The sequence below is a fragment of the Rattus norvegicus genome, chromosome X (genome assembly GCF_021556685.1).
Source record: "Rattus norvegicus strain SHRSP/BbbUtx chromosome X, alternate assembly SHRSP_T2T, whole genome shotgun sequence".
Taxonomy (NCBI): domain Eukaryota; kingdom Metazoa; phylum Chordata; class Mammalia; order Rodentia; family Muridae; genus Rattus; species Rattus norvegicus.
The window spans coordinates 85,755,037-85,769,502 of NC_141554.1; the positions used below are offsets into that span (position 1 = coordinate 85,755,037).

The following is a 14,466-nucleotide window of genomic DNA, read 5'->3' on the forward strand; positions in this document are numbered from 1 at the left end:
AGAGAGAGAGAGAGAGAGAGAGAGAGAGAGAGAGAGAGAGAGAGAGAGAGAGAGAGAGAGAGAGAGAGAGAGAGAGAGTTTTAAATGACATCTAATAGCTACTAGAGGTTCAGCGAGTGGTCATTTCGCTTTTCCCTCTTTTCATCCCATTTGGGAAACCTGGAAAACAAAATCTTCCCACGGAAACTCCTCAGGGACGTCCCAAGATCGGAGCTTGCGCACTCGGACTCCACCGGCGGTGCAGCCTTCACTGCGAGTCCGCGGGGTCTCCTTGCACGAACCCAGCGCGGGCTCCACGGTCGGCGTGGCGCGCGCGTGCGCGCGGTCCCCCTTTGGCCCCCTACCCTGCAGCAAGGGTAGCGTGACGTAATGCAACCTCAGCATGTAGGAGCGCTATAAAGCGGGACGAGGCGGCGCGCCTCTCAGACGCAGAGTAGCTCGTGATTGGCTCGAGCTGCGGAACCTCGGAATCCCGAACGCCAGGACCTTCCAGGTCCACGGCTGCCGCCCCCCGCGGCAGTTGAGAGCGCGGCCTCCGACTGACTGGAGGCGGGGAAGGCGGTGTTGGCTGCAGCCCCGGGGCGGCGGTGACAGGTAAGGAGACTCCTGAGGAGAAACTCGGGAGCGGCGGCTCTGCCACGCTCAGCGTGTCTCGGTGAGGGGAGAGGCTCCCACCCAGCGTCTCGGGGAGGGCGAAGGGAACAATGGAAGTGGCGTCTAGTCCCCGAGCTTCACCTCTGCCTCCGGAGCCCCGGCTTCCTTCTCCTCCGCCACCAGAGGCCAGGGAAAGGTTGGGAAGTGAGGGTCTCCTCCTCAGTCAGCCCTCTCCTCCCCTAGCTTGGAGCCCCAGGGGGAAGCTAGAGCCGTCGTTGTGGCCGTCGGTGGTTTAGGGTGACAGGAAAATGGCGGAAAACAAAACGGTGGAGAGTGCGGCGTCCCCTTGGCATTTTCTCTCGGCGACCCCCCACCCCCCACCCCCCACCCTCTCCATGTTCCACTCGTCCGCGCCCCACGTCGTTGCAGCCGCTCGCGGCGGGGCGGCGGTTGACGGGAGCCTTCGGCACGCCCGAGGGCTAGCAGGCTCCGCCGCTCAAGTGGCCCGGGGCCGGGCGTAGGAGGGAGCGGGGCTCTGGAGCCGTCAGAGCCGGGTTGTGTGGGGGGTGCCGTGTGCGGCAACAGTCGCTTCAGTCTTATCACCACCATTTTGCTTGGTGGCCGGCTCCCATGTACAGCGGGGCTGCCGGAGAGAGGGGCGGTGAGCCGGCTGGGCGGCGCGGGGCGGGGGCAGTGCCGGTGACCGCTGCGCCGCTGGGGAGCGGGAGGGCGCCGCGGGGGACGCCTCCTAGGCTGGGTCTCAGCGCTCCGCTGCGAACGCTCGCCGGCTCGCTCGCTGGCTCTCTTGTTCTTGTTCGCTGGAACATCAGTCCGCTGGGCGACAGCGGAGAGGGCACGTGTGTGCGTTCTGCTGGAAATGATTGAAACTTGGCACGGTCGTGGGAAAGGGAGACTTCTGCGGGAAGAGTGCAGCGTCCAAAGCTGCAATATTGCTACTTGCCAGGGCTCCTTTGTCTATCTCCGCAAATACTACTTTCCCATTCTCTTGCCCAGCCGCCTTACCATCATTTCTCTTCTATCCCTCGCCCTGTTGACAGCACGGAGAAGCTCGCTCCCCAACAAGCTGTGTAGAGGAGACACAGGAGAGTAAAATTTGATTTTTGTGTTTTCTGCTTCCCGTGCATTGATAGAAGGGTGTTTACTTGAAGTGTACTTGCTTGGTTTATCTCGGTTCGATAAGAGTCTGTGGTACTCTTGAGAAGGCTGAGAAGCTTAGCTATCTATTGGTTATTAAATACCATACTGCTGTTCCCTTACGTTATTATTGATCTTATTGAAACTTGCTGTATGTGAAAAAGTATTCCACTTTATTTCTTTGCTATTTGAACAGTGTGGTACTTCCCATAATACTTGTCTTGCCTTGTATGTTGTAATCTTTACACTTCATTGAGTGCTAGGGCAGATTTTTCTGTGTGGATTTGGCCAAGATAAACCTTGCTCTTAGTTGTTCTTTACTTTCCAAAATAAGTTGTTTTATAAAAACCCAATTTAAAGAAGATTTTAGCTTAGCCAAGCAATTGAAGGCTAAATGTAATAATTTTTTTATATAGTAGTACTTATTTTGGGGGATGTCTGGTGGCACCTCCTTGGTTGCTTTTTAGATAAACACAGATTTGAGCATGTCAGCTTTTTGAAATCTCACCTTACAAGTTGAAGAGTAAAGAAAAACATTCTTAAGCTGTATAAGAGATTTGGTTAAAAATGTCTTGAAGTATCTAATTTCCATTTCCATAATAGGTAAAGACCGTTTTCCCAAGGAAAATGCATAGTTTTGAAGGAAAAAAATAAGAAATTTTGCAAAGTTTACTTTAGAATCCATAAGAAAACCTACAGTTTCTTCAGCTCACTTGTAAAAGGTGATTAACAAATTATTCTTTCCTTCAGTAATTACATAAAAAGTTAAACCACAGAATGGCATTTATAATTGTTGCATTAGTTATCTGATAAAGAATGCAAATGATACAATTTTAGTCCACATAGTATAGTCTTAAGTCTCAAAAATAAATAATTGTGGTATTTTTATTTAAATATAAGGATATACAATTTAATTAATGTGAACTTCATTGGCCTTTTGTCCTCATCTTGGATGACTGCAAGTCAGAAAGCATACTAATTTGAAAGAAAGGCAAAATACAGCTAAGAAGTCTCTTCCAATAATTTTGCTCTCACACAGTTTGCCTAATTATCTTGATACTTAGACATAATTATCCACTGATAATAGCATATTCTCTGTGTCCAAAGTATACAGCTCAAATATTTAATAAAGAGAACTCCAAATTCTTCTGCCTGTTCCGTGGCTGTTGCTTTACAGCAGCAGGAGGAAAAGCTTAGCATGCCCTAGTATTTAAGAACTTATTTTGTGTGTCCTTGGTCTAAAATTTTCATTAAGGACATACCTTTGTGTGGTATGGGTCAATATAACAAACACCTCTGAGTAACAGTAAGATAAATACATCTACAAATACACACTTTTTTATTGTTTGATTAGAATCTTTTGTTGCTAGGGTAATGCACATCAGATATGCAATTATAAGTAATATATTGAGTGACAACCTCTGGCTTTCTCTTGCATATCGCTTGGTTGCCATATTATAAGAATGAAACAGGTTCAGCTATTTAAAAATTTCCATAAGAATAGCATTATTTTATTAACATTACTGAAATATCAGTGTACAATTCTAAATATTTGTATATGGTTGATCTTATCTTTACCATATTTAGGAAGCAGTCATGTTTCATGCGTCCTCAAAACTCTGAGACAAGAGAATGTAGTAGAGTGAGGCCAGAAGTCCTTACTGGTTCAAAGAACTCCGGGGAAACTTGTGATAGAACATTTTGCATTATAAGTAGAACCCCAGGAACCAGAGGTGAATGCAATATCTGCAGAGCTCCGCTGCAGGGCTGATCTGGTTCTGGAAGAAATGGATGAGAGCTACTGGATGAAATTCACTAATACTAAACACCTGAGTCCTCTAGTAATGTATAAATATCACAACTATTAATCTGTTGTCATCTTTTTATTTATTAAGTATAATTTAACTGGACCTCAGTCTTGCAGTTTTGTTCTTTTGCTTGTTTTTTAAGTCATATTCCTATGGCTCTTTACCATAACTGTGCCTCATTTTCTGTTACCTTGGCTTTACATCCACCTGCCCCTTTTACATACGGTTCTCACGTAAAGCATCTGAGCAGTTTTGAATTTTTTCTTTTCTTTTGTAATGAGCTTTGCATACCTGGTTGAAAGGCATATTTTCTATTGTATTTTTTCTCAAAACAACTAACTTGAAATAAATGCATTTAAACTCCTTTTCAACCCATTTATTTTACAGGTCCCTGTGAATGAGCTTTGCTAAGGATGGATTCAGGTGGTGGAAGTCTTGGATTGCACACTTCAGATGCTAGAATGGCTCATACTATGATTATGCAGGATTTTGGTAAAGCATTTTCTTTGTCGTACTTAATTATTGTAAAGTAAGAACATATTAAAAGTAAACTAAGGAATTATGATTACAATTAATTTTTTAACTTGGAAAATAAAATTGTACAGCATTTTTTAAAGGTATAGATAAACAACCTATTTAAGGTTAAATACTTTGTGAGAAGGTTGAAATAAAGACTTTGATTATAAAAGTGGTGTTTTAGTAGAAATGAAAAACTATGCATACGTGCTAAATTGTATCATGTGATTAGTATACATTAGTTTACAGATGTGGAAAATGTTAAAACATGTTAAGTTACATTGTTCACAGTGCTCTAAAGGGAAATGCTTCTGTCAATACAAAAAATTGAGATGATTATAGAGATAAAAGTAAATCATATACTTGGCAGTCATGTTTAGATATCATTTCAAGGTTATTAGCAATAGAATACACTTCTTTTTAAAAAGACTTATTTGTGTGTGTGTGTGTGTGTGTGTGTGTGTGTCTGTGTCTGTGTCTGTCTGTCTGTCTGTCTGTGTTACATGTGAGTAGGTACCCAGATAGTCAATAAGCAGGCATTGAATCTACTGGTGCTAGACATGTGGATTGCTGTGAGATATCTGCATGGGTGCTTAGAACTGAACTCAGGTCCTCTAAAAGCAAGTGCTCTTAAGGATTGAGCAATTTCTCTAGCCCACCTTTTCCCCTAAATAAAGATTCCTTACCTTTATGTCCATTTTTAGTAGCCTTAAGAGAGTAATCATTTTGATGAATATACTAAGACTACATTAATAGTTTAAAAAAAACCCTAAATTTTGGGAAGCTTAGTCTGAGTTTTAGAGGAGATAGAAGTATCCAAATTAACAGAGGCAGGGATGGGATATTAAGAATTGAAGATGAGACAGGAATAAATGAAAATAGAAATAATAAATTGGTGTAAGAACGACACATAGCTTGATGTGGAGTTGATGACACTGAAATCATTGATGAGGGACTAGAACTAGTATTACTTTGCTCAAGTAAGAAAATGCTGCTACTACTCTCAGCATCCTGTAATGTGCCATTTGCTGCACTATTAAGGTTCACAGTAACAAGAATTAGAAGAATTGTATTCTAGTCTTGACAGTGATGTTATTGGCTGAATTACTAATCAACTTTTATAATGAGGAGGCTAAGCTAGTAAGGTCCTCTTCTATGATTATTTGACATTTGTCACAATAATACAGTTGGGTACCTCTAAGGTTGAATTTAGTAAAGATTGAGATGATTTTTAAGGTGATATATGAAGGAGTTATGGGTTTATTCTCCTAAAAGATGAGTGGGTTTTGTTGTTTATGAATGATTAAGAAATGATTTGGGTGGGTAAAAGAAGTACAGGATTGTGATAATTAATCTTTGTTGGAGACATGACAGGTCTGAGAGGATTTTTAGAGGTTATCAAAGCACATGCTTGCATATATCTGTTGGTGTGTTTTTACAGAGGATTGAGTGGGACGAAAGACCCAGCTTACATATGAGCATCACCATCCAACAACAAGGGACCTTAGGACATGTGATAAAATAGGAAGAATAGGGAATCCCTGATACCACAGGCATAGTTTCCTTCTGCTTCCTTTTCTCCATGAAGTTAACTGCTTTGCCCTACTAAATGCTCCCTGCCATGGCATTCAGCCGCTCACTTTAGGCACATAGCAATGGAAACAGGCTGAAATCTTGGAAACTATGAGCTAAAATGAGTCCTTGAAATTCTTCTATCATGTTTAAGTCACTTTAATGAAAAAGGGTGGCAGAAAGAATTACAGGATTGAGACATTATTTTTTTGTTCTTAAAATTGTGGGCTGGAGAGTTGATAGGGTTTAGAATGCTGGAACCAGTTAAGTTTCAACTTAGGTTATAGAATAGACAGATACTTGAATTTTAATATAGTAAATGTTTTTATTTTAAATGTCAAATTTATGACCTTAATGTATTAAGATTTTCCTTTATGTAATATTTTATTTCCTTTTAGTTGCTTAGGAAATAGGAACTATATATTGAAATATGTATGTTTGTATGTATGTATGTATACATACACACATATATTTCTTTTAATTGAGATATGTAATTCAGTTGTTCTCCTTAAAGTTTATTTTATTTAAGATTATTTTGAGGTAGTTATTTTAATTGACTTTGTGTGCGTGCGTGCATGCGTGCGTGCGTGTGTGCATGTGTGTGTGTGTGTGTGTATGTGTGTGTGTGTGTTTGTGTGTGCATGCCACATTTATGCTGATACATGTGAAAGCCAGAAAAGGGGGTGTCAGATCCCTTGGAGCTGAAGTTACAGGCAGAAAAAAGCCACCTAAAGTAGATGCTGTAACTGAACTCAGGTCCTGTGAAAAAGCAGCAGGCATTCTTAACCACTGAGCCATCTCTCCAGATTCTATTTTAAAGTTTATAATTACATATTTTGGTACAATTAAAGAATTATGCAGTCTAATTTTAGAAGAACATTTCTTATCCTAGAACTTATAATTTCAAAAAATAATATATATGAAATAAAGTCTCATATATATTAGTAGTTATTACCCACCCATTCTTTTTCAACCAATCCTTAACAACCAGTAATTCAACTTATAGATTCACCTATTCCAAAAACTTCCTATAAATACAATCATGTAATATATGGCCTTTCATGCATAGATTCTTTTACTTTAACACATTTTTCTGTGCTTATAGATAATCATAGTTTTGTTTCCTGCCCCGTTGGTAGATATTTGGGTTGTTGAAATACTTCAGTGCTTTAGATCAATTTTTGTATTTGACTTGAAGCTTTCTATTTTAGGCATGTGTCAGTATGCCAAAGCATACTTGAAACCATAAGATAAACATCAGAGCTTCGGGGTCATTTTCATATATTTATATGTATGTGGCTATATAGTGTATTATGTAGCTATGTAATTTCTATAAATATATAATATATTATGAAAAATTCATTTTGTATATTCCATGTTGTTTAAGGAAGGAGTTAAGAAGATGGGAAATGTTGAGAACTACTTCTAATTTTATTTAGCATTATCATAGTTTTTTGAAGTCTTCTTTTAAAGTGAATTAATAGAGTAAATAAATTTATTTATGCCAGCAAATAGTCTAGAGGTACTGTTTTGTTGTTGTTGTTATATGCCTACTCATGATTGAACTTAGTTATGTTTTTGAAATGATAAACTCTTTTAGGATCCATTTTGTGATTTCTTAAATTGAGGTATGTAAATCAGTGCAGATTGAAGTTTTATACTGTGGTAAGGTTGTTTTCCTTAATTATAGTGAAATCACGAATTGTTAATATGAGCAAAGTTTGCTCACGGATTTGGTTTGTGATGCTGCTTTTCTAAAATATGCTATGTTTCCATCTGTCCCTAGGAAATAGATTTTTAAATCTTTGAAGTTATATAATATAGAAATTTGTATATACAGCCATGCATATAGAGTGTGTCATAAGGTCTCCAAATTCTGTAAGGTTTTCAATTGATACTATGGGATTAATATTATATAGAAAATTAAAAGACCTAATTTAGAGGTTATTAGATTAATTTCTTTTGAAGGATGGTTGGGATTTAAAATAATACTATGTCTTACATAATATTGTTGCTGATATTTGAGTATAGTGTATTGTACTTACAGTCAGTGGCATTGAGTTTTATACTTGTTTGAGATTTTAGTGTCGCAAAGGTCAATGTTGCTTTGAAACTTAAATTGGAAAATGGCCTTAGACAGTGGTCCAAGAAAACAGTGTTAAGAAAGAAATTTTTTTGCTATCACTCTAGTGGAGTGCCAGATAACCTTTGAACAAATAATTTTCATAAAATGGAAAATACTTGCAGTCAGGATTTACTATTAATTACTATGTTTATCTCATTGGTTCACATTTGAAAGATGATAATTATTTGTAATGTTTTAAACTAATAAGATAAATGCTTTAGGCCATTGGGTGCTGCTTAATAAATTTTAAAATAATATTTAAATTAGTTTTATATGCTAGGATTTAAAAATTCTTCTCAAAATATTACTATAATAATGCTCTATTTGCTTAACTTTATAAGTCTCTCTTTTAAAACTTATCTAGGGTAAGAAATGAAAGTTTATGCTTCTAGGTGAGTAGAAGAAGAAGGAGAAAAACCATACAACTCTGAGTCAAAGAATGAATACAGCTAACTTCTCTAAAATACAGTTTCTGGGGGCTAGTGAGATGGTTTAGCAGGTGAAGTACTTGCCTAATTCAATTCCTATAATTCACATAAAGGTTAAAGGAGACAAACTCCAAAAAAGTTCTCCTTGGGGTTCTCCTCCAATTTTATATACACAACAATAATGGATACGTTTTTAAAGGAAAATATGTCTTCTTCATATATAAAATGGAGATAACGCTCATTTATTTTAAGTATTAAATGAGATTATATGGATATGTATATATGTGCTCCCTCACACACATAAGCTAAGGTTGCTTGATCATTATTAGTGCATAATAAATATTACTCATGTATCTGAATAAATAACATTTTAAAGGAATTATCGCTCATATATAGCTGAATTTGTTTTGGAATCTAATAAAGTGTAACAGATTAAGTGATATTGACTTTTTGGGGGGCTAACTGACAATACTCTGCTGTACTCATTAGTTCTTGGTGTAGGTTCTTTAAGATGATTTGGTTCAGATTTAAGAAATATATTTAGGGTAAAAAGGAATATTTATGGCTCATTTTGGCTTAGGTTTGATTGATTTTGACCTACTCTAGGATAGGTGAACATGGAATAATTTCTTTTATTTTCTTAGAATCAGCTGAACCAGGTTAAATCTGAGCATAAGGCAACACTAGCATTATTCTTTTCTTCCTTCTTTCCCCACCACTTAATCAGAAATCAGACCAATCCCCAACAATATCCTGAAATAACTGCGATTTCCTGAATATCAAACCATTGATTTGGGAAAATATTTTATGAAGTAATAATCTTTGCAAATGCATACAGAGAATACCATTATTAGGAATTTAATATGCTTAATATTTAATTTTCTTTGTTAAAGCCATCATATTTCCAGTCTGGATAAATGCAAGATTTGAAACCCTACTCTGTGCTTATCTCTAAAGTTTCTGGAGTACTAAATGACAGAGAACTTTTTTAAAAATTATGTTTAAGGGTTTGGGGATCTAGCTCAGTGGTAGAGCAAGGCCCTGGGTTCGGTCCTCAGCTCCAGAAAAAAAAAAGATGGTGAAAAATAAAAAAAATATGTTTAATCATTTTTCACAGTCATTATCCTCCTCCTGTTATGCCCTCTGATAATTCCTCATCCCATTCCTCCTCCCTTGTCTCCAAAAGGACACCCCACCCACCCTGCCCCATCCCACCCTTCCAGGCCTTCCCACTCCCTGGGGCTTTAAGTCTCTTGAGGGTTAGGTACCACTTCTCTTTCTGAGTCCAGACCCAGCAGTCCTCTGCTCTATATGTGTCCAGACCTTGGAATAGCTCCTGTATGCTGCCTAGTTGGTACTCAGTGTCTGAGAGATCTTTGGCGTCCAGGTTAGTTGAGACTGCTGGTCTTCCAATGGGGATCCTCCTCCTCCATAACTTCTTCCAGCCTTTCCCTAATTCATCCACAGGGGTCAGCAGCTTCTGTTCATTGTTTGGGTGCACATATCTGCATTTGACTCTTTCAGCTGCTTGTTGGGTCTTCGGAGGGCAGTCGTGATAGGCCCCTTTTTCTGAGCACACCATAGCCTCAGTAATAGTGTCAGGCCTTGGGGCCTCCCCTTGATCTGTATCCAGATTTGGGGTTGTCACTGGGCCTCCTTTTCCTCAGGGAAAAGTTCTTTTATTCAGGAACAATTCTGGGTCAGAGGTTTTGACTGTGGGATGGCAACGCTTCATGCCCTGTCTTTCTTCTAGAGGTAGACTCTACAAGTTCTCTTTCCCTGTTGTTGGGCATTTCATCTAAGGTCCCTCCCTTTGAGTTCTAAGAGTTTTTTACCTCCCAGGTTTCTGGTATATTCTAGAGGGTACCCCCACCACCACTTCTACCTCCTGAGGTTGCCTGTTCCCATTCTTTCTGCTGGCTCTTAGGGTTAGAGTTTCACTCATGTCCTATGCCCAATACCTGATCATGTTTCCCCTTTTCCCCCTCACTCTCTCCTCTCCCACCAAGACCCCTCCCTCCCTCTGTCCCCCATGCATATTTTCTTTATCAGTTTTGTAGGGTTATATTTAAGTCTTTACTTTTATTATTTCTGACTTCCCTTTCCTCCCTCCAAACCCTTTCCTACATCATTCCTTGCTCTCTTTCAAATTCATACCTTTTTTATTGATATATATTCCTAATATTTTTCATGTATGTATATTTCTAAATATAGCTTGCTAAGTCTCTGTAATATTACTTGTATATATATTTTCAGGGCTGACTGTTTGGTACTGGGTAAGCAATTGATGTGCTCTTCTTTGAGAGAAAGACTATTTCTCTCCCAGTCTGTGAATATTCCTTAGTTTGCCTATAGCCCCTTGTATAGGGGTAAGGCCTTGTGTCTATTTTGCCATGTCTCTTGTTATGTTCTTTTGATGTAATTTAGGATTTCAGTAAAAATTTAAGAATGTTGAAAAAGATTTAGAATAGCTGTAAGGGAGGTTGGGTGTGTTGGCATGTGCCTGTAATTTCAGAACCCCTGAGGCAAAGTCAGGTCAATCATGAATTCAAGGTCAACCTTGACTACATAGCCAGTTTAAAGCCAGCCTGAACTGCATGAAGCCCTGTCTCAAAAGTCAGTACAATGATAATGATGATCCCAGGATCTCGGTTGAAAAATCGGCCTTTTTCATCCTTAGCCTTTTATCATTGACACTATAAGCTGCTTTTAACTTCCTGATGAACTGGTTATAAATAGCATTGCAAATCTTGATAGCACTATCTTTACATTCTTTCAGATAGTACTTTATCTGAAAGTGATCATTAGGTCAAAAAGACTATGTACTGGGTCATTTCATGTAGATAATTCATTTTAAGTAGATCTACAAACTCAATTCATTTACTGTACCACCTCAGGGTGGCAGAATTTAAAATTCTTCAGTAAGGGAATTTATACGCTTACAGTATTTACAAAGCACGTGGGACTTGGTGCTTACTATGCTTCTTAAGAGAATAATTAACCTTTCATGCCTCTTTCAAACTTACTAATGTTATCAAGCTAAATTGTATAATGCAAGTAAATCAGGTGTTGGTTGAAAGGTTCTAAAGTTAAGTGATATAGCAATTCTTTTAAGTTAAAGAACTTATGGGACTTCTGTAGTTATATAATCTTCTAATTTGTCATATAATGTATTAACTTACAACAATATCCTGTTGCTTCTATTTTTTTCAAAAATTATAGTCATAGAAAGTGGGAAAAATTAGTATTCATTTCCCCAATGCTAGTATCCTCTATTTAACATTATTAGTACAATACTAAACACAGAATATTAAAGTTTAGATAATTCCTGTTCTTTAAAACTATATACCTCATTCATTTTCTATCATTTGGACATATATTTGTGTGTGAATTTTAATTTTTTTATATCTTGTTTTTAAAATTATTTATTTACATTCCAGCCATTGTCTCCCCTCCCAGTTCTCCCTCACACACAGTTCCTCATCCCATTCCTCCTCCCTCTTACCTGCAACAGGTAGTTTCTCCCTCTCCACTCCCCACCATATTTCCCCTTTTCCTGGGGCCTCAAGTCTCTCTAGGACTAGGTACATCTTCCACTGAGGCCAGACCAGGCAGTCCTCTGCTACATATGTGCCAGGGGCCTCAGACTGGCCCATGTATGCTCTTGGTTGGTGGCTGAGCCTCTGGGAGCTCCCTGGGGTCTGGGTTGGTAGAGACTGCTGGTCTTCCTATGGGGTTACTCACTCCTTTAGCTTCTTCAATCCTTCCCCTAATTCAACCACAGGGGTCACTGACTTCAATTCAATTGTTGGGTGTAAGTCTACTTGTGTCTCAGTCAGAACTGGTAGGGCCTCTCAGAGGACAGTCTTGCTATGCTTCTGTCTGTAAACACAACACAGCATAGTAATAGTGTCAGGCCTTGGTGCACCCCCTCCCCACTCCATGAAATGGAGCTAGTCACTGGACCGCCTTTCCTTAAGTCTCTTCTCCATTTTTGTCTGTGTAGTTCTTTTAGACAGGAACAATTCTGGGTCAGAAATTTTGACTGTGGGTTAATAACCCTATCCTTCCACTTGAGGCCCTGTCTCTGTACTGGAGGTGGACTCTTGGAGTTCCCTCATCCCACTGCTGGGGATTTTGGCTAAGGTCACCTCTACTGAGTCCTGAGAGTCTCTCACCTCCCAAGTCTCTGGTACTTTGTAGAGGATTTCCCCACTTCTCACCCTGGGGCTGCATATTTCCATTTATCCTCCTGCTTCTCTGAGCTTCTCTCATGCCTCCCCCTACCTGATCTTTCCTTTTCCCTTCTACCCCTCCCACTCAGGTCCCTACCTCCCTCTACCTCCTTTAATTATTTTGTTCCCCCTTCTAAGTAGGATTGAAGTAGGCTCACCTGAGGCTTCCTGCTTGTTAAACTTCTTATGGTCTGTGGGTTGTAATCTTAGATATTCTGTACATTTTGGCTAAAATTCAATTATCAGTGAGTGAATACCATGCATGTCCGTTTGGGTCTGGGTTATCTCCTTCAGTATTATATTTTCTGGTTCCATCCATTTACCTGCAAAATTCATCATGTCCTTGTTTTTAATAACCGAATACTATTCCATTGTGCAATGGAACCACCTTTTCTGTAGCCATTCTTCCTTTGAGCGACCTGTGGGTTGTTTTCAGCTTCTGCCTATTACAAATAAGGCTTCTATGGACACAGCAGAACATGTGTCCTTGTGGTGTGGTAGAGCATCTTTTGAGTATATGCCCAGGAATGATATAGCTGGGTGTTCAGGTAGATCTACTTCCAATTATCTGAGGAAACTCCAGATTGATTTCCGGAGTGGTTGTACCAGTTTGCAATCCCACCAACAATGGAAGAGTGTTCCTCTTTCTCCACATCCTCACTAGCATGTGTACTGTCACTGGAGTTTTTGATCTTAGCCATTCTGATGGGTATAAGGTAGAATCACAGGGTTGTTTTGATTTGCATATCTAATGACTAAGGACTTTGAACACTTAAGTATTTCTCAGCCATTGGAGATTTTTCTATTGTGAATTTTCTGATTAGCTCTGTACTCCACTTTTTAAATTGGGTTATTTGGGTTTTGGAGGTTAATTTTTTGAGTTTTTTTTCTCCATCTTTATTAACTTGGGTATTTCTTATTTACATTTCAATTGTTATTTCCTTTCCCTGTTTCCTGGCCAACATCCCCCTAATCCCTCCTACTCCCCTTCTATATGGGCTTCCCCTCCCCACCCTCCCCCCATTCCCACCCTCCCCCCAATAATCACGTTCACTGGGGGTTCAGTCTTGGCAGGACCAAGGGCTTCCCCTTCCACTGGTGCTCTTACTAGGCTATTCATTGCTACCTATGTAGTTAAAGCCCAGGGTCAGTACATGTATAGTCTTTGGGTAGTGGCTTAGTCCCTGGAAGCTCTGGTTGGTTGGCATTGTTGTTCATATGGGGTCTCGAGCCCCTTCAAGCTCTTCCAGGCCTTTCTCTGATTCCTTCAATGGGGGTCCCGTTCTCAGTTCAGTGGTTTGCTGCTGGCATTCGCCTCTGTATTTGCTGTATTCTGCCTGTGTCTCTCAGGAGAGATCTACATCTGGTTTCTGTCGGCCTGCATTTCTTTGCTTCATTCATCTCATCTAGTTTGGTGGCTGTATATGTATGGGCCACATGTGGGGCAGGCTCTGAATGGCCGTTCCTTCAGCCTTTGTTTTAAACTTTGCCTCCATATTCCCTCCCAAGGGTATTCTTGTTCCCCTTTTAAAGGAGTGAAGCATTTGCATTTTGGTCATCCTTCTTGAGTTTCATGTGTTCTGTGCATCTAGGGTAATTCAAGCATTTTGGCTAGTATCCGCTTATCAATGAATGCATACCATGTATGTTTTTCTGTGATTGGGCTACCTCACTCAGGATGATATTTTCCAGTTCCATCCATTTGCCTATGAATTTCATAAAGTCATTGTTTTTGATAGTGGAGATAATAGTCCTCTATTGGATGTAGGGTTAGTGAAGATTTTTTCCCAATCCATAGGTTGTCCTATTGCCTGTTTGTTTTTTGTTTTTTGTTTTTTTTTTTTGTTTTTTTTTTTTTTGCCTTGCAGAAGCTTTTCAGTTTCATGAGGTCCCATTTATCAATTGTTGATCTTAGAACCTGAGCCATTCCTGCTTTGTTCAGGAAATGTCCCCCTGTGCCAGTGAGGTGGAGATTCTTTCCAACTTTCTCTTCTATTAGATTCACACTGTATCTGGTTTTATGTTGAGGTCCT

The 14,466-nt window shown here is 39.5% G+C and overlaps 1 protein-coding gene across 5 annotated transcripts in view; it reads left to right on the forward strand.

Moving 5' to 3' along the window:
• The first annotated feature begins 422 nt into the window (after positions 1–422).
• Zfp711 (zinc finger protein 711) overlaps positions 423–14,466 on the forward strand; it is a 33,108-nt gene continuing 19,064 nt past the window's right edge. For 2 of the 5 annotated variants that reach the window (XM_087599358.1, XM_087599360.1), the window contains exons 1-3: positions 425–594; positions 2,353–2,471; positions 3,945–4,049. In XM_087599358.1, the coding sequence (XP_087455484.1) occupies positions 3,971–4,049 (79 nt within the window). In that variant the 5' untranslated portion in view covers positions 425–594; positions 2,353–2,471; positions 3,945–3,970. Of the gene's footprint in view, positions 595–2,352; positions 2,472–3,336; positions 3,591–3,944; positions 4,050–14,466 lie in introns of all 5 variants that reach the window. The other 3 variants (XM_087599359.1, NM_001401122.1, XM_087599357.1) reach the window with 3 other exon arrangements.